Source organism: Coffea arabica, chromosome 5e, assembly GCF_036785885.1.
Source record: "Coffea arabica cultivar ET-39 chromosome 5e, Coffea Arabica ET-39 HiFi, whole genome shotgun sequence".
Taxonomy (NCBI): domain Eukaryota; kingdom Viridiplantae; phylum Streptophyta; class Magnoliopsida; order Gentianales; family Rubiaceae; genus Coffea; species Coffea arabica.
The window spans coordinates 27,464,284-27,486,856 of NC_092318.1; the positions used below are offsets into that span (position 1 = coordinate 27,464,284).

The 22,573-nt window shown below is 32.4% G+C and overlaps 1 protein-coding gene across 1 annotated transcript; it reads right to left on the reverse strand.

The window, feature by feature from the left end:
• Nucleotides 1-1,548: 1,548 nt before the first annotated feature.
• On the reverse strand, nucleotides 1,549-16,725 carry LOC140006241 (transcriptional regulator STERILE APETALA-like). The gene is made up of 3 exons (XM_072048117.1): nucleotides 16,495-16,725; nucleotides 2,423-2,969; nucleotides 1,549-2,291 (listed from the first exon to the last, which is right to left on the reverse strand). The coding sequence occupies exons 1-3, from the start codon at nucleotides 16,723-16,725 to the stop codon at nucleotides 1,708-1,710; spliced, it is 1,362 nt and encodes a 453-aa protein (XP_071904218.1). The 3' UTR covers nucleotides 1,549-1,707.
• Between the last annotated feature and the right edge of the window lie 5,848 nt (nucleotides 16,726-22,573).

Below are 22,573 nucleotides of genomic sequence, written 5' to 3' on the forward strand. Positions count from 1 at the left end.
TAACTATCGGGTCGAGTATCCTTGGGAATCGGGTGATGCAAACATGAAGAACTGCTTCCTTTCCAAATCCATAAAAGATTTCATTTACTTAATCTTCAAAACTGGTCATGCTCAACAAGCTTTAAATCATGTCCAATCTGTCCAATTCACATTGGTGAAAATATGCGGACCATTGATGGCTTTCAACTTGAAGAACTTCCATGTGTTACTTTGCTCCAGCTTCTTGTCTCAAATAAAGAGTAGTTTAGTAATTTTCTTAGCTATTGAAGTCGTTTGTTTATGGTTATTAAGCATGGGTTTATTTGTCATTTACCTTGCTGTTTTAGTTGTTAATTTTCAGTGCAATAATTCGGCCAACATTGTCTTTGTGTTAACTGAATTCTAGTCATTAGTTATAGGTCAATAAGTGAGTCCAAATCATATTAGGGTTTTAAGTCATTGTAAGACTATAAATAGCCTATCTTTCCAATGTTTTAGGATTATTTAGAATTTCCAGCAAATAACGTGAGTTTTATCACTTTCTCTTGTTCAAGAGAACCTATCTTGAATACTTGAAAGTTTCTTGAGGGTATTCAATCGAACTTATCAATCAAGTATACACTTTAGTTGTGGCATTCTTCTACAAATAACTTTGGTACGCTAAATTATTAAGTTGTGGGTTGAGAAACTTTCTTAGTTCATAACTTCGTGGTTTAGAAAGATCAAGAGTTTCGCAAATCAACTTGATTTTTCGTCTAGGTTCAGGACTTCGTAAGATATGAGTTCATACCTTCGGGCAGGTTCCTATCATCGGATTTTACCCTACCTGCTATGTTTGAGTTGAATTTTGACAAATCTTGTCCTATTGACTTGCAACACTTTGTTGTCTTCCAATCTCTAAGTTTCAGTTGGGTCTAGATTCTAAAATTAGAGTCACGAAATTATGACTGGTCTGAGTTAATTTCGGCAAGTCTCGTGCTACTGAGTATTGACATGCACAAATATAGACATAAACATAGATCTTCAAAAATGCCTGTAGACAATTATATAGGTTTTCAAAAGATTTGCACGTCTTTATAAAAGTGATCATAAATCAAACCAATTATCTGTTCTAGCAATGCAAAACCGTAAAAAAGAAAAAAACCAATTGAATGATATCATTTTAAGTCATTGTTTTTCAAACCTAGACCAAAAGGTTAAATAGAAGAGAGCTCCAAATTCACAGTTCAATTGGTTCAATCGGTTCAACTCCGGTTTAAAAGTTTAATCATTTTTTAGTTATTTGAGTATTAAAAATTTGAATACAATTCAAATATTCTTTTATAAAAATAAAAATTTAGCGAACTCCAGTTGAACCTCTTGGTTTTTACTAGTTCAACTAATTCTTGATCAAGTTTGACTGATTAGATTAAATTTTCGGGCCAACTATTAAACCAAATTGTAAACATGACCAGTTCATGATTCGACCGACCAATCCAGTTTAATTTTTAAAACACCGTCTCAAGTACGAGAGCAAAATTGTGGCTTTCAAATAAAATTTGCGTACAAAATCTGCTAGGAAGTCCGGTGTCTGCGTCAAACTACACGACCACTATACAGGAATACAATGTCAACCCGTTGTTAGACGCTTAAAAATGGCCTACGAATTCCCAATCAATGAACTTTTAAAGGTTCCAGATATCTGTAGTCAGAAGAAAGGCCAAGAAAGTTCACATTCCATGCCCCATCTTATTGAGCTCCAAAATCCCATAGGTGAATTGTGGTATCCCTGGAACAAGCAGCCACATGCCTTTCATCAGCAACTAGGGCATTCGCGTCGCCTATTCTTTCTCTAAGACTGTACAAATATTCTCCATTCTCTATGTTCCATACCCTAATAACACCTGCGGTGCATAGCATTGCATATCCACCATTCATGCACCCCAAAACATCCCTCTGCGAGGCTCCCCTCATGGTGAATCTACACACTTCCTCCAATGTGCCAACTAGCCGAACGCTTGCCGAACCACGGTTATCCACTACCATGAATGATTGACCACTAGCATCGACACAACCTACTACAATTTCCCTCTGAAACACTTCCTCTCCCAATATGATATCCGGGTTTCTTAAATCAAAAACCACGACTCTAAGGTTTGTGCATCCCACTGCAGCTTCATGGCTTGTGACTCTGATTCGGCCCACAAATTCTGTCAATTGATCAGTAAGTAAATGCCACCCCATTACAGCTTCTGGATCAGTCAGCGAACCGCCAACAAAAACTAGCTCTTCAGTCTCGCTATTCCACACGTGAAAAGCACGCCCAGGAACACCTGCAGAACAAGAAAGAAGGTTCATATATACCATGATTACTTATTACATGAATTAGAAAAAATAATTACAAGTACATTGAAATGTTGCTACACTATTATATCTTTATATACTAATGATAGAATTCAGGCACCTGCATAAAGGCCAACCCACCACCGATTACATCCTGTGAAGTCCACCAAAGCACCGTCATTGACAACTTCCCCTGGATGAGCTCGGCGTGGGGGGTTGGGATAGTTAATCATTGCAACATGAATGTCACCATCGAGTGAGGCAAACACGACCTGAGTATCAGATAGGATGATTCCGGACACAGAGCTGGAGAAGCGTCCTAGGCGATCACGGTGATGAGGATGGAATGTTGAGACATGAAGCCTATTGGGAACATGGAAAAGGCACACAGAACCATTGGATAAACCTGCTGCTAGGTAGTGGTCAGACAGCGCAAGACGGGTACAGGAGATACCCTCATTGTTATTGTTGTAATCTGCTGGGAGCAATTGCAGGGTTGCGTAAGCATATCCGTGCAAGCGGAAGTTATTAGCAGTACGATGCCAATAAATAAATTCTTCTGCCCAAGTGTTGTGGGTGAGAAGCAGCTGCTCACGGTTCCAAATACGCCTTGTTAGGTTCTGCCATAGGAGGTCAGAGCGTGATACAGCCCGCCATGTGGAACATACCTGCGTTGATTCACCGAAAAGTCAGCGCAGCCACAATCTGAATTTCGGACATTTTTCCTCTCAATCTGTCTAGAAGGAAAGGGAGCGACACAAGTTTGAGCTGCGGATTACCAGACGGCTTATGGATGGGTATCAATGGCAAAAATATTGTTTAATTTCCTGATCATGTAAACGGTGGGGTAACTATGTCTCTCATGCCATAAAAGGAGATTAATATATGCTTGGATAGAGGTAGATGACTTCCTAAAACAAAAAGTTATACTATTCCAAATTTGTTTGGCTTGCAGTTAATCCTCTATTTACATGTGTTCTTATGTTCTCAATAATTAGGATAAAAAAGTATAAAAAAAGCAATTAAGATGGCTATACCTTTTTGAGCATGACTGCGCAAGTTTTAATCTGCTACATTTGACTTGACCAAACTATACTTGAGAAGATGGGATTACATGTTTAGATGTTAAGATCATTAAGAAAATGAAAAATTCACTATGATGTCAACTCGCTTTAGTAGTGCCCTTTAGATGTTGTTCTCCCATTTTAATTCTTATTCTGGCAATAGATAAGTACTAAAATACCACAAAATTATGTATTTGGGCCGTTTTAAGAAATCAGTAATATATGTTTCCGCGACCACTAAACATTCGATTATCACCCATGAGACTATCGCATGCTAAAAAATTCTTAGTACCAAGTTCAAAATTAACCCGAACATGTAATCTGGTCAACTCGTAATTGCATTAACATTCCAATTAGGAACGAGCAATAGAGATAATATTTCTGAAAATTTCACTGAAAGCAACATTTTACATTTTATAAGTATATTTTAGCAGCTGCTCAAATAGCCAAGCCAGGCTTTACTAAGTTGACCAACACGTTCTACTTAACTTCTATTCAGGAATTTTTTGTTAGGTTACTAATACAATATGTTTGAAAATGTCGAAAGAAGCAACAGCAAGCAAATAAAGTATAGCAACTTGTACATTTTGATTTGCATATTCCATTCAAGATTAAGATCTCAAAATGAAACTAAAACAAAAAGTTAACATGTTTTTGAATGGAAATTATTAAGCGGTTTTACATAAAGTACAGAAAAAGAGAACAAGAAGATAAGCCAAACGTTGGTTACAATCTGTTAAACTTACTGACAACCCAACACGAGATTTTATTGGCTTTGCTTGATTTCTTGGTCTATTTTGACGTTGCAAGAATTTAACCGAGACAAATGAAATAAATCCTTGTCCACTTTTAACTGGTTTAAAATTCATTCTGCAGCTAAATTTGATTGGACCAACGAAGTCCTATCAATAGAAGACAAAAATTAATCTTGTCAACGGTGGCTAAAACCAAGAATGTATGAAGAACATGGAGTCCGGGCGAAGCAAGCTGTGTTGAGCCCCTTGACTTTGCAAGATTTTGAACATGCATGAAACTTAGCAAATTAACACCTTTCAGTTTTGAAGAATACTTGTTTCCCTTACCATTGCCCACTGTACTATGCGAAATCTTAATCCCCTCATATTACCTCTCTAAACAACTATTTTCTTAGTTCTGCTAAAACACAAAACTAATTACTCTTTAAATAAAATAATAAATTTAAAGATTTTACAACAAAAAAGAAACTTATGACACCATTTTAGATGTACGCTGTAGCCACTGATTGTTAGTCTTGACTCCACCACTAGAAGATCATCATTTAAAATTTTTTAGGGCTATCAATCGCGTTCTCTTAGCCAGACTTTTGCAAGTCTAAACTCAGTTCACAAATTAAATAGAGCTTTTGGAATTTCGAACTCGTGTCTAGATTAGATGGCTCAAACTTGACTTATAATTTTATGAGTTTCGGCCTGAAATCGGACTTAGGCCAAGCTCATAATTGTATTTAATATACGTTTAATAATTATAATTATTATAAATTTATATATATTACTAATATTTTATGTTATAATATGTATAATTACAAATTATAGATATAATTATATTATTTTATGTATATAATTATACTTATACACAGGCTAGGCTTTAATTGGGTGTAAGCCTAGCAAAGCCAAAGCTCGACATACATTCAATTCAAATTTAATATTTAACCTCAATCTCTATCCGCTCCAACTAAACAATTGGTTCAGCAGGCTTTTTTTGAGCTGGGCTTTGACTGACCCAACTCATTAATAGTCCTAAAATTTTGTTATACTGTGCATGAGTGCATTACACGATTAATCTACTTTGATCTCTAGACATTTCTGGGATATTTGCTTCACGTTCTTTTTCTTTCCGGTCCTGATATTAAAAGCAAAGTATTTGGCTAAAATCCCAGCTCATCCCGCTATCCTTCCTAGTGGCCAAACACCTTTCCCATTCGGATGCAGGTATATCATCAATTGTCCTATACTCCTTCCCGTCTATTTGTTAAGAACTGCAGACACATTAGGTGACCAACATCGTTGGGGCTACAAAGAAAATACAATAGGTTTAGCCCCTATTAAAAGAAAATACATCGTTGGGGCTAATAAAAGGCTTGCGCCCTTTATTAGTTGATGAAGAGGATGGATTAAAGACTTTCATTTTTAGCCCCTAGAATGTTTGTCGTAGGATTTATCCCCCACAGGCCCGGAGGACCAAGAAACATCCAAAATTTGTAGTGTTGATCAAAATGTATTGTTTGTAAAATCCAAAAACTAAATCCTTCATTTCAAATATGAAAAAAAGGTACGAGGAATAAAATGTACAAACAAATTCATCGTTTTCCCAATATTTTCAGACTCGAATCATTTGGTCCAATATTTTAATCACTAAAAATATAAAATAGACCCACATGGATATAATAAGACAAATATAATCAATAAAATTGTCGTCCGATTATCAGCTGAAAGGTCAATCTAATTCAGTCTTCGAACAAAGCAGCCGATGGCCGATCTTTTACTCCTTTTATTTTAATAGCGATCCAAATGATCCCACTACAACTTTTCCCATATCTCTTATCTCTAAAACTTAGAACTAATCGTATTTCCAATATGGCAACGATTTAAAAAGGGTCAATTCCACTTTGAACCCTTAAACTATTTACCTGATCCCACTTGAATTGTTCAATGTTGATTTTGAATACTTTAACCCCCAACGTATGAAATCTATCCCTTTAATTCTTGAACTTCAATTTTCTACATTTGACCCCTTAAAGTATGTAATACCCAACACATTTTAGTCCTTAAATTTTGAGCACCACTTACCAACTATTCCATTTGTTTTGGTTGTGAGACGAATTTCATACTTTAGGAGGTTAAGTGCCTTAATTTAAAATTTAAGGACTAAATTAGGATGAATTTCCTACTTTAGGGATAAAGTGCCCAAAATTGAAGTTTAAAAACTGAAGTGGAAGTGCATTTATAGATTGAGAGTAAAAAGTGGAATTAAGCCATTTAAAAATAGCATAAAGGCATGATAGTTTGGTTTCCCAGCTTACGGATTATATCTTTTTTATTAGTTGTCAATTCTGGACTATAGAGGACAGTAGTAAACTGATTCATTCATCTGCAGCAAGTGTTGGCAAACATTCGATCAAACATACAATGGTATAATTTCATAAACCTCCCTTCAGGTTTCTAACTATTGCAAGTAGCTCCCTTTTAGTTTAAAAAAATTACACCTACCACCTCTATTATTAACATTTTAATAACAATATAAATCCAATATGCTAAATTTGTCCTCAAAAATTCTAAAATACCTCTTTGTTAGAAGAGGGAAAAACTCACTCATCAATTTCTTCCACACTACAACTATCGCAAGCAGCATAACCATTAGTCTAACGAACTAAACAAGCCACTTCAATTTAATCTCTACATTCTCACAATTTTGACAGCTTACTTCCCTTCCCAAAACTTCCTGTGCAAATTAACTATAACAATTAAAGTTTGCCTCCAACCTAATCTTTGGCCTCAAATTTTTTTTCCCTAAATTCATTATTTCAATTGATCAATGTCACTATCCAAATGACTGCAACCTTTTTTATGCTAAAATAATCTAACCCACCAAGAATACCAACACAGAGCAACCAAAAGCAATACTAGAAAACACATCCCATATCTCTAGGAAAATTCGATTGCAATTTTTATATCCCAAAAATCTTTTTGGCACAATCGACATAATAACGTAACCTTCCTCAATCCATGTTCCATTTTAGCCATCACTTTTTATTTTCTTGTCTGTACTCTATATCACCGCCATCCTTTTCATCTTCATTTAGTTTGACAACAAATCTGCCCCCACAAATTGTCATTTGGAAATTTTAATTCAATAATACTTATAAAAAAATGGAAAACAACAAAAAAAGAGAGAGGATTTGTTTCTATAATTATGAGGATTCGAGATGTATCAAATGAGATGGCTGCTGTGGAACAAAAAGTGGATTATGAGATGCAAGAGAGAGAGTCAGAGAGAGAAAAATATTTTTTCTATACGGCAAGCGTTGCTTTAGAATGAAAAACTAATTATACTTGTAGATTTTTTTAAGAATTATTTATAAGTGAAAAATATTATAGTCATTTTACTGCATGAAAAGGATTAATATAATTATTCAAACCTGAAGAGAGGTAAGTGAAACTGTCAGAAACCTCTCCTGAGGTTTCCGAAATTATCCCAAATAAAATAGTATATGTAAATTTATGAGACAATTCTGACGGCTGTACTTGCCATTTGTAATAAGAAAAGCTTAACACATAATTTCTGGAATTTGCAGTTGAATTATTTCATGCTTAAACCAATTTTACTTTCACCCAAATGAATTGTTAACGTATTCAAATGCAAAATTATTCTTCAAGGAATCTGCCTAAGCAAGGACGGGGCTACAGATAGTGACTCCTTGCCATTTTTCTGGATAATTGGTTGCAAAGCCTAAATGGTGCTAAAAGAAAGGACCTAAAGTCAAAATGTTTCGTCAATTTCACAATATGCAATACAATTATTTAACTTATGCTAGAGTTACAAACTTTGTACAAACTAAGGAATATGAGTATTGTTCTTGTTGAAGAATTCAGATACTTTCATTTTTCTGACCATTCTTATCAATTAGATTTCTTTAGTTGGGCTCATACATAAACTTTTTGTTTACTGTTTCCATCTATTGTCGTATTCATCGAATTTGTTTGGCTTCCAGCATAGCAATAATTTAAGGCAATAATCATATATATTTTTACAGTTCGTATTAAAGATATAATCATAATTTGGGAACGGATGAATTGGATGGTACGAGAAAAATGAATGTAAGTGAGAGTCCCGGATTCAGGATCTTCCACTTACATTTTGAAAAAAAATGTAGCCATAATTTCAATAATAACTTGATTAAAAACCTTCTTATCAAACCGTTACACACTTATAAGTGTTGTACTTTAACATAGTAGATTGCTGGAGGGCTTTACTTCTTTTGTAATTCTTGGTAGTCAATGAAGGAAAATACACATCAAGACTATATTTTCAACTTTTTAGAGCGTGAAACGTTTCCCACCACGTGTTTTGAGGTCTACAATTTCCGGATTTTTCATATCAACTAAGAAGAGATGTGATTATTAGAAAAATCTATAAAGGAACCAAATATATAAATCTAGGCTTTGTACGTGATTTCACTTCCCTAAAGAAAATTATACCCTCACTATGTTGCTACTAGGTGTATAGCGATTTCCTCCAAGATTTACAATACCAAACTAGAATTGTCCTTCAGCAAAATAAAAGAAAAAATTCTTCCAGCAACGATTTCAGAGAATTTTAAATTTTATTAGTAAAGAAGAAGCATGAAAAGGGAGTTAATCAAATGTCTAATACGTCATTGATAAAGTATTCAGACACCCATTGATGAACTAACATTTCTTTAAGAGATAAATGTGGTTTTAATCCACAATATTGGCACTTGCAATTTCAGTCCCCAAAGTTTCGATTTGGTCCCTAATGTTTGGCACCTAGTGCGATTTTAGTCTCTAAAATTGTGATAAAAACAAATCAGGCCCCAATGTTTCCAATGTGAAGCAAATATAGGACAATTAATGAATTTTCCAAATTATTAGCGGAATCAATTAAGTGCAGTCACATGTTCGTTAAATTAAATTGTTTAAAAAAGAAGCAAAACAGCAGTTAATTTTGAACAATAAGAATAATTGCCATTATGGTACTTGAGTAACTAATTAACTAGGAAGCAAGAAAAAAATTGTTAAACTATATGCAAAAGTTGAGTTAGGATTTTTCTGTTTAGGGGTAATGGAGATAGAGAATGAAAATGAGTTCTAGATCAATGAATTACATGTTCGAGCCTTCAATTTTGTAGTTTAACCAATTTTTTTTAGTGGTTCATTAGTTTACACCTGAGTTATTAATTCTTAATCTTGTTTAAAGTTAACCACTATTTTATTTTTTTATTCTTACATTCAATATGTTGGACATGTGACTAAATTTTGTTGGTAATTGGGAAAAAAATTTCAAATATCCTAAATTTTCTCTAAATTGGACAAATTGGGGATGAAATTTGTTCTTATCAAATTTTAGGGACTAAAAGTGCAAAAGTATTAAATATTAGGGACTAGATTTATTTTTGTCAAATATTTAAGGACTAAAACTGTATAGGAACTAATCATTGAAGACAAAATCTACATTTTTTTGTGGCTTTAAAATAAATAACGTCCTTATGAAAATTTACCTCTATATAAAAATGAAATTCAATGAATAAACACATCCCTTAGGCCTTAGTAGGGCTATGAGCAACTAACTAAAACTGCTCGATTTTAATTGCTAATAACAAATATAACCATTAAATATAAAACATTCATCTATAATTTTGGAATTTGTTCCAACTTTTTAAATTTAATTCAATTAGTATAAAATATATGGCGTTTGATAATCTACTAACTTTTTAATGTGGGATTTTCAAATAATACATCATTCACTATTAGTTTACATCTCACAATGATAAGTTTGATTAGATCGCGTTAGAAATTTGCTCTTAGTATACATCCTACAATGATACATTTGATTATACAGTGTTTAGAAATTTACCCCATGATGCCCAATACAAAGTTACGAATTCAACCTTGATCCAAAAGATTAAATCGACAAAGTTTAGACTCTTAATCTATATATTAAGCACTCTCTCTTACTCTTAACCTAATGGAGGACAAATAACCCCTATTCATGAACACAACACTGCTTACCTTAGTCTATGGTAGTTTTGCTTTTCGGGTTTAAGACCATAGATTCAAGAAATGAAATTCGGAAGAAAAGCTAACAAAAATGAAACCTACACAAGTAGAAGATAGAAAAGCTGTAGAAGAAGAGAGAAGGATATTAGCCGAATGAAGTGAAAAAATTTCAATCATGTAACAAGAAGGAAGATTTCCATATAAATGTCTCCGTGGACCTCTTCAAAATCATTCAGAGCATATGACATCTAATACACATGGAGATTTGAAATTAGCACATTTAGAAGTACAATAGAGCTTACAAATGCAGATAAAAGCACTCTATTCAAAGTTTTAGGCAAATAGTGCTACATTTTGGTTTCACTAACGTTCATAAAGTTCATACCAAATTTAGAATTCAAAATAGACAATGTTAACATTTAATTGCATCTTTTTTCACCCTTATCACTGACTCAAATTTCATTTCTTCGACTTCTATAAATAACACCACAAAAGCTAACACATTATTGAGAAGGTTCCATGATTCTGGAGAGTGGTTACACTTACATCATGTATGCCGAAACAATTGGACAGTCACCTACAAGTACGTTATTTATAATTTACATATAATCACCGTTCAAATTTGAGATCTTTCACCTTTCTTTAATATTTGTACTATTTTGTTATACTCTATTACAATTATTACCACAAGTCTAGCTATTTGCTTGATAAAAGAGACTATACATGGTAGAAATTTTCTCAAGGGTGGTTCTATAGTCACACTCCTTCATCTTAAATCTACTGATTTGATACAATGATGACTTGTACTACTAATATTGATGATTTACATTATTAATATTGGAATTTGTCCAATGTGCAGATTTAGAATGAAGGAATGTGTATTTAGCACTTCCTCTCACTCGACAGAATCGAACATGACAAAATATGTGTAATTTTGACCCTAACTTCTAGGAAGTTAGGTACGTGTGGTACGCATCCCATCCAATCTTGGATTCTATGATCTCAGCCCTTCTCGATGACCCTAATCGGAGTTCAGAGGCTTATTTATGTCGAAATGGCATGTTCCACCCCGCCCCCACTTTTCTTTCTTCTACACTTAATTTAAAACGCATTGAATTTCAGGTAGGTTCTACTCTTTTTTCTTATTTTATTTTCTGTTATAAAGGTTGATTCTAACCCAAGACAATTCTCTCAAGCATTCTTTCAGTGCTAGTGGAGGCAGCAAAGTGGCACTCTCAATGCCAAAGTTAGGGACTGTAGAAAAGGAGAATAAACAAAAAGATCAGGGAGAATAAGAGGAATTAGGGGTGGTTTGCGGTGAATTTTTGGGATTGAGGTGGCTGGGATTTGTTCGTTAAGGTTTTGGTTTTGGATGTCGGTGTGGTGGTCTTTAAGGTGGTTCATGATTGTAATAGATAGGGTGGTGGCGTCAGCCTTGCGAGAGTGGAGATGTAAACGTTTAGTCAAAGGGGAGAAAATTAGCATATTTTTCTAACATGAAAAATGTATCCCCGGATGGCAGTGTAAAAGATGTAAAATATGGTGGAAATATTATTCCAATGTAGAAATCCTACAGTGGAACTGAAAAATAGTTCGAGAATTGAATTGATTAAAAAAAATTATAAAGGACAAAATTGATATTAGTATAAAACTGTAGAGACCAAATTGGCAAATTTTCCAAGTTTAAAACCACCTTAAATGAAACTAACTTTTACAAATAATTATGATTTTGATTATGTATACAGACACAGAGTATGCCTTATTTCCAGCATAAATAAAGTCTTGCGTCATATTTGGACAGAGATTGTTTGGAAAAATTTTTTAGAATATAACATAATTTGTGATATGATATATGTGAGATATAAAGGTAATTTGAAAATTTTGTTTTTAAAAAAAGTATCTAAATGAACACCATTTGCATGGTCCACCTTTTAACCAAGTAATAAGTCACTCCTCAACTTCTAAAATGATATTTTTTGTCACCCCACCTAATTTCAAGATTAATTGACAAATATGACGTAATTTAACCAGTAATCTAATTGTGAAAGCTAGCCCTGAAATTACACGAATTGTGGATGTGTTTGGATAGAAGATTATTTGAAATAATTACTGTAGTGTTTTTTGTGATATGATATATGTAAGATAAAAAAGTTATTCGAAAGATAAAAGAACATGTTGAAAAATGAGTTTATAATACAAGTAAATAATTTTTCGCAAGCAATTCTATCCAATCCTTTTATAAGTTGAGATGTTAAGTGGAAAGTCAAAATAGAAATAAGTTACTTGGTAACACTGAACCTTGTTAATTATTTAAAGATTTCTTTCAGTAGTTTCCACTAAATAAAAAAAAAGGAGATTTTATTCACACGCCCTTTCAAAAGTCTTTAAAAACTTTCACATGAACATTTCATGTAATTAAGTAAGAAAAGTGTGCAAGTTCTCAAAAAATATAAATGTGAGGAGATATTTTTTTTTTTTAAATGTAATGCGAGGAGATATATACAGTTAAAACTGAACTCATTATTCATCATTCTCGTATCCAGCAATGGTGAAAGTCTTGTCGGGTGTTGCCCAATTCCCTTACACAAATTATTTGATCCATGTAACTATATAGATTTGGGTCAACATTGGGTCCCATTAGAAAAGGAAAAAGAAGAAGAAAAAGGCACAGAAATAAAAGTAAAGAAGGGCACTTACTCAATACCACCGTCTAACAAGCAATTGGCAAATTTTTCGTTTGTTTTATGTCTTTTTTGGCCACATGCAAACATGACAAGCATTTAAATAAACCCTCATTTGAGAAGCCTAGAAGCCCAAATATTCAATTGATGCTAGTGTATTGACCAAGAAAAGCAATAGGGTGGGAACGATAAAATCATGCTTGCTTTTAATTTTTTTTTTTTCTTTTTAGGAATGCTTGCTTTTAGTTTCAAATCAAAATATTGGGTGGGCAAATCCCAGACTGATAATGAAGTTGAGAGACCATCAGCCACACATGCAGTCTGGGAGTAGTATTTATTATGGGACTTTTTTTGTTTTTTATTTTTTCCTTGAAGCTGGAGTCACGGAGTCATGCTTGTCTAGGCATGCTATTGCAAGTAATAGCAGCAGCAGCAGCAGCAGAAGCAGCCCGGCTGGAGAGATTAGAGGCACAGAAAGCTCAGGGAAAAAGTGCAAAGGGCAGTGTGCAAGTGTGTGTTGTGTGTGTAAGAGAGGAGAGATGATGAGAAAGAGAGAGAGAGAGAGATCAGTGGGATCAGGAAGTCTAGTAGGCAAAGTAGGGCGTAGGGTTTATGCTAAGGCAAGACTAAGACAAGCCAGGGTTGCCTGATAAATAAATTCGACCTGTCATGTACTACTATACAATAGCCTATACGGCTATGTGGACTTCTTGTACAGGTCTCTCTCTCTCTCTCCGCAGAAGACTAGCTCATCATATTACATCCTACTGTCAAGAAATAAAAAGAGTGAGAAACTGACTTCTTTCTGTTAAAGTTTACAAACCAGGTGAGAAGATAAGGTACAATAAGTACAATCGCAGAACCAAATGCAAACAAAATCCCGATATTGTACTTATTCTAATGCTTCGTCATATTCTCACGTCCGCGATCATATTCCAATCCCATTTCTAGAAGAGCAATCCAATAGTTTGTGCGATATTTTCAAGTGGTGAAGACTACTGGAACTTCTTTTTTTTTTTGGACAAGAAAAAAGAAAGGAAAAATATCAAGAGTAACTTCTCTCTTTTTTTCAGAAAATGAGAAACTCAAAATTAAGATTGGACAATAAAAGTGGTTGTCTGAACCATGTTATTTCGCAGTTTTTATAAAAAAAATTACATGTGTAATACTTTTTTTAAGATTTTAATATATGTGAAATAAATGAGAATAAAGAAAATATGTTAAAAAATATTCATTCAAAGATCTTTTAAAATTATTCTAAAAAATTGCAATTCAAAGCATAGTTTCTCTTTCTATTTTTTCTTCAATTGATGCAACCAATATTAAAATACGGTACGTAGATAGACATCTATGATCTATTCGCAGGAAAGTACAAGCAAATATATAGACGTGTAGCAGGATTATCTAGGACCCATATAAGACAAAGATGGGTGATATCCATCTATGTGGTCCAAAAAGCTCATATAAACATCGGATTACATGCATGCCTGCTTTTTATACTGTGCATGACCTCTTTCTGTACTCTCTCTCTTTCATTTCCAAGAAAAGGTAACCCAAGGCCTGTCTCATTGAAGGCAACGAATCTTCTTCACTTGCTCAGCGACTCGCTAGTGTTTCTTTGACTCTCCTAATGCAACAACAACTACGTCTCAAGCAAATGAGAGAGACCCTCAGTCTATTGACCCAGATAGCACCTTGATGGTAACACTTGCAAATTGATGGCACAAGACTTGATTACAGCCTAATAAATTACCTAGGATCAAACGTTTTGATCTAAATGAATGCATCGTAAGCCACTTGTGATAGTAAGTCTGAAGTAATATAAGAGGACACATTTTTTCGAAGGCAATATAAGAGGACACATATATGCCAAGAACCAATTTTCATCACCGCATGCAGTCCACTCAACCAATTGCGATGACCAGTTTTGCCACTAATGTTTGGATAGAAAATTATTTGAATTAATTATTATAATATTTTTTATTATATAATTTTTGTGAAATGAAAAAATATATTAAAAATATATTTATAATGCAAGTCAATAATTCTTTGACATCAAATTATCATCCAAATACACCTGATTCGTTCTTTGGCTTATTGAAGTAATTATTCAGTCATACCACAAGCAAACTAGAGACGGTTAAACCACAGTCATACCACAAGCAAACTAGAGACGGTTAAACGAATTTGTTGTACATGCATAAACACTCAAATCTCATATTTTCTTTTTTTTTTCTTTGTGTAGGTCACAAATCACAAATCTCAGTTCTGATAAAAGGAATTGAATCACAAAATCCACCACATCTCAAGATCTGGTATACCGTTTATTAGAGGAATTAAAAATGTACACTTGTGTCTCCCAGAAAGAAACACTATTAAAATCCCACTTGCATATAGATATATTGCACCCAATGCGCCCTAATGTTTCCTAAAAAAAGTAAAAGTCCATTTTCACATTAAAATAGGTTATCAGTCTAAATCTTGATTACTGCGTAACATATGGGCGGTGCAATCCTTTCCACAATCGAGCATTACAAACTTACAATAAGAAAACGAAAAAGTGTTATCCGACAAACTTGGCAAAACAGCCCGAAGACAATTGATTATGCAATCATCTATGTCTTAAAGTCCAAAAGAAGCTTGATAGGTATATATATATATATATATATATTATATTTGCTGCCTTGAAATCTACATGAGGAATAATTATAATCAGCATGCGAGAAACTCTGAAGAAAATAAAGTGCACCTACAATAGATCTGCAATTGATTTAGTACAGAATAACATATTATCATCAGAATTTCAGGGGAAATTTTTTTTTTTTTGAGAGTAAATTCAGGGGAAGTTTAACCAAAAACAAAAAAGTTGTCCTTGGTCAAACTAAGCAAACACAAAAATCCCAGTAGCACCAGAGACACGTCTGAGAAAGCCTGAATACTCCGTTTTTATTGAGAGCTTCCGTTAATAAGAATCTCAATTCACTACACAACTGTCAATTTGGTGGGTACGTAAAAAAAAAAACCAAAAAAAAAAGTCCCAACTGTCTCCATCATCATCTCTAGGAGGGAGAGAGAAAGAGGGGCGAAAGGCTTGGAAAGTTCATTCAAAAAAGAATGGGTATTTCTAGAGATCAAAAGGGATGATGCAACGAAATGGAAAGGAGCTTATTAACTAAAAAAGACCCTTTATTTTTTCCTCTCGACATATGTACACTACCAACTGTAGAAGTACGAAGGTCATCCTAAAACTAAAAAACTCTTGCAACATTTGGCTAGGGCAAAGACGCAAAGTAGAAAGTTTTATACTCCTGCATAGCATTTTCAACTCCAAAACTGATCATCCTATTTGTTCTAAACTACATATCCGCACAGCAGAAGATGTTCATGTAAGATATTAGAGGTTGTTTCGAGGTGTTAAAACTGCATAGTCTTCTATTTGTTGAAGAACAATTCTGCAATGTTGTTGCTTCCTGCTATATAACAGTCCGAAACTGATTGGTTACATTAGGATTGTGGTGGGTATATTATCTAAAAGGGTGTCCATGAGTTTCATTCCCATGCACCTTTTTATTCCCAAGCATTATCTAACGCCAAGGTACATAAAACACACATTGGAATATTAAGATGAATTAGTATTATACCACCAGCGTTATTAATACAGGAAGCAGAGAGCACCTGAAAGAGGCTGCAGAGAGCCGGAGCAGCAGAAAGGCGCCCAGTGGAGCGAGAGGCATCAATGGAGACTTGGGCAGCCAGAGCCTCAAGAAAAGGGGCCGGCCAGACTCGGTTTCCAAATCGTCTGCGACTGCGAGAGATTGATGGTCCTTCAAGTTCACCGCCACCGTCTCCGCCACGACCACCATCTCTGCCTCCAACTTCTTCTGACGAAGAAGGTGAAGTTGACATATATCTATATATATATATATATATGTTTGCGTGTGTGTGTTTTGGTGCTTTTGTTTTGATTCGGTGTTATATACAAAGTACTGTGCTACTGCATTTGAGAAGAATCCGTTTATGGTATGGAGTCCTATTTATACTGAAGATGTCGGAAAGGCTTGTGGGACCCGCAGGGGCCAGTAAGTATAATGCAGCCAAATTTTTTGATACTTGAAAGCGGTTAAAAAGGTTAAGTCTGGGTCCACTGCACCAAATAAGCATCGCACCATATAGGCAAATTTTTTGAAATATCGTTAAAATTGAAAATTGTGTTTAAAACTAATAAAATAAATTACTATCATAAGAATTGAAATATTAGAGAAAGAAGTAGAGGAATGGAGAGTGATTATTCTTATGATTCCAACTAATCCAAAAGTCCTCACAAAAGGTGTCAATGTACCTCTATATATAGGTACTACAAGATTAAAGGTATATCAATTCTATTAAACACCCACTACTAAAAGAATATGAAGAAACCTATGAAACGATTTCTCCACTACATGAATAGATTTATGGATTATAACTTCTACACATAATGTAACCATAAATCAAGAATTAATTCTCTTGGGAATACAAATGGACATCCACACTTTAAATTGTTTCATAACACTCCCCCTTGGATGTCCATTACACAAAGAATATGCCTCGTTAAAACCTTACTAGAGAAAAATCCCTCGGGACAAAAACCCTAGTGAATGAAAAAGAGTACACTATTCTTGTGTATTAATTTCTCCCTCTGATGTAAACATCATTTGAGATCTTTTAATCGTCGCATTTCAATATTCTTCACCAATTGCACTGAGATATGGTACTTCAGGACCAAGTATCTCTTCATTTTCCTCTCGCGGTTTAAAAGGATCCTTATTATGATCTAATGATCTGACAACCATTGGAGTACTTAATGTATATGTTTTATCCATATAAAATCGCTTTAATACCTTCTGGGTATATGTAGTTTGGTGGACAAAAAATTCACTCTTCAAATGTTCAATTTGTAAACCAAGGAATTTTATTTTTCCAAAATCTTTGATATCAAATTCCTTCTTCAAATATTCAACATTATTTTGAATCTCTTCAGGAGTTCCAATCAAATTTAGATCATCAACATATACAACAATTATCATAAATTTTGATCTATTTTTCTTGATAAAAACACATGGACATATTAGATCATTGGTATAACCTTCTTTAGTTAGAAATTCATTGAGGCGGTTATACCACATACGTCCTGATTGTTTGAGGCCATACAAAGACCTTTGTAATTTAATAGAATAAATATCTTTAGGATTTGATTTGCATGCTTCAGGCATGTTGAATCCTTCGGGGATTCTCATATAAATATCATTTTCAAGATTTTCATATAAATATGCATTAACGACGTCCATTAGATGCATATCTAATGTTTCATGTACTGCAAAACTTATAAGATATCTAAATATGATAGCATCCACTACAGGTGAATACGTTTCATCATAATCAAATTCAGACCTTTGTGAAAATCCTTAAGCTACTAGCTTTACACCTTTAGGTGTTTGGACTACAAGTCCAAAAACTTTTCTTTTAACCAGTGAGTCTAAGGGGGCGTTTGGTAAGAGGGTATCGGATTCGGGGAATGGAATGAACCCCATAAATGGTGTTTGGTTCACTGGAATGGGAATTGAAATCTTGGAATGATTTCTAAAAATTTGGTGTTTCTCTATTCCCAAGTATTTTGGTGGGTTTTGTCCGATTCCCAAGTTTGATTCCAAGAAACAAATCCAATTACATATTATAATTATAATATTAGTACATTATATAAATATATATTATAATTATTTAGTTAAATATAATTATATTCATATAATATATATTATAAATTTATTAATATTATATAATAATATATTTATAATATATATGTATATTTATAAGTGCATATGATTATAATATACACATGTATATAATATTAATAAATTATATAATTTTATTTATATTTATATTTATTATTATAAATTTATTAATATTATATAATAATATATTTATAATATATATGTATATTTATAAGTGCATATTATATGTGCATATGATTATAATATACACATGTATATAATATTAATAAATTATATAATTATATTTATTATTATATTTATTATTTTAAATACAATAATATATAATAATTACTATATCTAATATTAATATGCATTATACTTATATAAAATATGAGTACAATTAATATTTATATATTATATAATTATAATTATGTATTTATTTTATAGCGTTTGTATAATTATAATTAATTATATATATAATATTTAATTTAATTAGTTACAAACTTATAATAATGATGTTATTGTATTATATAATTATATATTATAATTATTTAGTTAAATATAATTATACTTATATAATATATATTATAAATTTATTAATATTATATAATATTATATTTATAATATATATGTATATTTATAAATATATATTATATGTGCATATAATTATAATATATACATGTATGTAATATTAATAAGTTATATAATTATAATAATTATTATTTTAAATATAATAATATATAATAATAACTATATTTACTATGTAATATATATTATATTTATATAAAATATTATTATAATTAATATTTGTATATATTATATAATTATATGATTATATATTTATATTATAACATTTGTATATTTATATTTAATTATATATATAATATTTAATTTAATTAGTTACAAACTTATAATAATAATATTATTATTTATATGTATTATATAATGTGTATTAATTTATGTAATATAATTAATATTATCAATTATACTAATAATTATACATGTTTACTAATAGAAATTATTAATTAGTTAGATTAAATTTACTAATACATTTATACTAATATATTTAATTAGTGAAGATTTCTTATATCCCATTTACAAAGAGCCAATAACTATCATTTACGATGGGGTTTATAATATATTTATTATATTCCATTCCGAAAGAGTTGACAAACCAAACATCAACTATAGTAACGATACACATTCCAGGTACTTGAACCAAACAAATGTATTGGAATGAATGACCTCATTCCAAACCCAAGATATCCGAATCCGAATCCGAATCCGATACCGATGTGCGAACCAAACGCCACCTAATTCAGATTGGATCACATCTTTTCATTTTGGCCAATCATTTCTATACCGACATTCATCAACCGATTTAGATTCATGATCCTCATCAACTTCTATAATATCAAGTGCTATATTTCATTAGACTCCAATTAAATTTTCTATGATTTCATTTTCTTCAAGAGTTGGCTCTTCAGGAGGGACCTCTTCAAGAGATTGAATTTTGTTATGACATTCATTCAAGAGATTGAATTTTGTCATGATATTCATTTAATCTCCGGAGCTATTTGAAATCAATTTACACCTTATTTAGATAAGCCGGCCTTAAATTTATTTGTAGCACATGTGTATGTCCTTCGGGGACATCAATTTTAACCAGAGTATTTTCTGCAAGAATAGTTGATTTAATGACTCTTCTGGAGTCGATAAATATAACTGATAATTGGTTTGCAACTTTCTGCAAATGAATAATCTCTTGAACTTCCAGTTCACGTTATTTTGTATGAGGATCGAGGAAATCCAATTTTTTTAGATGATTTCCTTTCGGTTGATTTCTTCCTCCCCCTAATGTCGGGAATTGTAACTCATCAGAATAAATAAATCATTCAATAGATCACCCATCAATATTTTACGATATTTAATCGTAAAAGGTGATTCATACCCGACATAAATTTTAAATTTCTTTTGGAGCAATATATAATATAAAGGGGGTATGTATAAATACTTGTCGACTCTCAAATATTCTCACTTTTGTCAAATCATATATCCATTGGGATCAATAAACTTCTGGTTTACTGCAGGTGATAATTATAAATCAAATGAGAATGAAGACAACTATATCGATAACCATTTCTCTCTCGAATGGTTATTATGATATAATCAACCTTTATCTCATTTGATTTCTAAACATGATCTTTATCATTGTCTCATTTAGTGTCTCAATTTGATATCCATTTCAACGGATATTCAAATTCAATAAATTTTTCGAGACATGATAAAAAATAGTGCTTTATTTATCATAAACTTTTCTTCTACAGGAGAAATATAGTAGTGGCTCTTCTGGAGCTTTCAATCAGTTAAACACTACCACTGATTGTGTTTATCTCTCTTATTGGAATATAGTGTATATAGTAACACTTATTAATGAGACACATATCATTGTCACCATAATTCTTATGGGACAAATATCATTACCATAATCCTTTGATCCCAAATGTTTAACATCCATTTCTTCTTCAGGAAGAAAAGCTAATTAAATCAATCATTATACACCTTCAGGGCGTTTAAAGAAATTTGCCATATGAAAATGCTATTATATTTTGATTTCTCATATGTATTTCGAGACATTTATCTTCAGGATCCTTTCTTTCTTATCCTCATCATTATTATCCCACTTCAAGTGATAATTTTTTCTCTTGTCATGGTAAAATACATATTTACCAAAATCATAGTCATGGCATCAACCATAACTAATAAATTGAAATTTAGTCACATTCACTTTTGGGAATGGACTAGAACTAGTATATAATAAGTACATAATACTTCTCAAATTTTCTCTCAATATTGCTACTATAGGAGCATATTCGAGAAATCAATTGTAGAGAATATCATTTTCAATATATCTTATGAGTAAAATTTTTTCGACACAATTTCAACTGAGAAGTAATTCTGAAAATTGCAGAATTATGTTCTTGTAGCCATAGGCAAATTTATCATACCAGGCTTTTGAAATAATGACAATCTTCTAGTGGCCAAATATTTTCGTTAAAGAACGACCATCTTCAGGTGGTCGAATCTTTTTCTTTAAATATTTCAAAGGACAAATAGATCCTCAAATATAATTGATTTTCTATAATAGCATCTCCAAAATTCATTGCATCAGAATATAAGTATTTATAACAAATAATTATAAAGATAAATAAGTAGAATTAAAAGGAGAAATATTATCTCAAAGATGTCAAACAATATATGTTTGTGTTTAGTGGTTGCTCAACAGTAGGTACTTGTATTTTGCGATAATTCAAATATTAGCCATAAGAAATTGAAATAAGTTTGTGGGTCAGAAATTTACCTCAGAAGTTACTTGAAGAAATGCAGGCAGAATTTTGGCAAAATCTCCTGTTTCACTTTTGTTCAAGGTAGAGCCTCCGTTTTTACCTTTTGCTCAAAAGTGGAGACTCGTGCTGATAACGTGTTGTAAAACTAATAAAATAAACTACTATCATAAGAATTGAAATATTAGAGAAAGAAGTAGAGGAATGGAGAGTGATTATTCTTATGATTCCAACTAATCCAAAAGTCCTCACAAAAGGTGTCAATGTACCTCTATATATAGGTACTACAAGATTAAAGGTACATCAATTCTATTAAACACCCACTACTATAAGAATATGAAGAAACCTATGAAACGATTTCTCCACTACATGAATAGATTTATGGATTATAACTTCTATACATAATGTAACCATAAATCAAGAATTAATCCTCTTGGGAATACAAATGGACATCCACACTTTAAATTGTTTCATAACAAATTGTTCAATAATTGGTGTTGTTTGAGGTGGATTGGTGAGTAAGGGGTCGCCACATCTGCTAGCTGAGACTTCTAATAAAAATTCTTTTAATTTTCATTTAGTTTGGCGTCGCTTTAATTTTGTTTTTTTTTTTTCAATTTTTGTAAAGATTTTGCCGCTCTTTTTCATGAGCGGCGAAGGAATAGG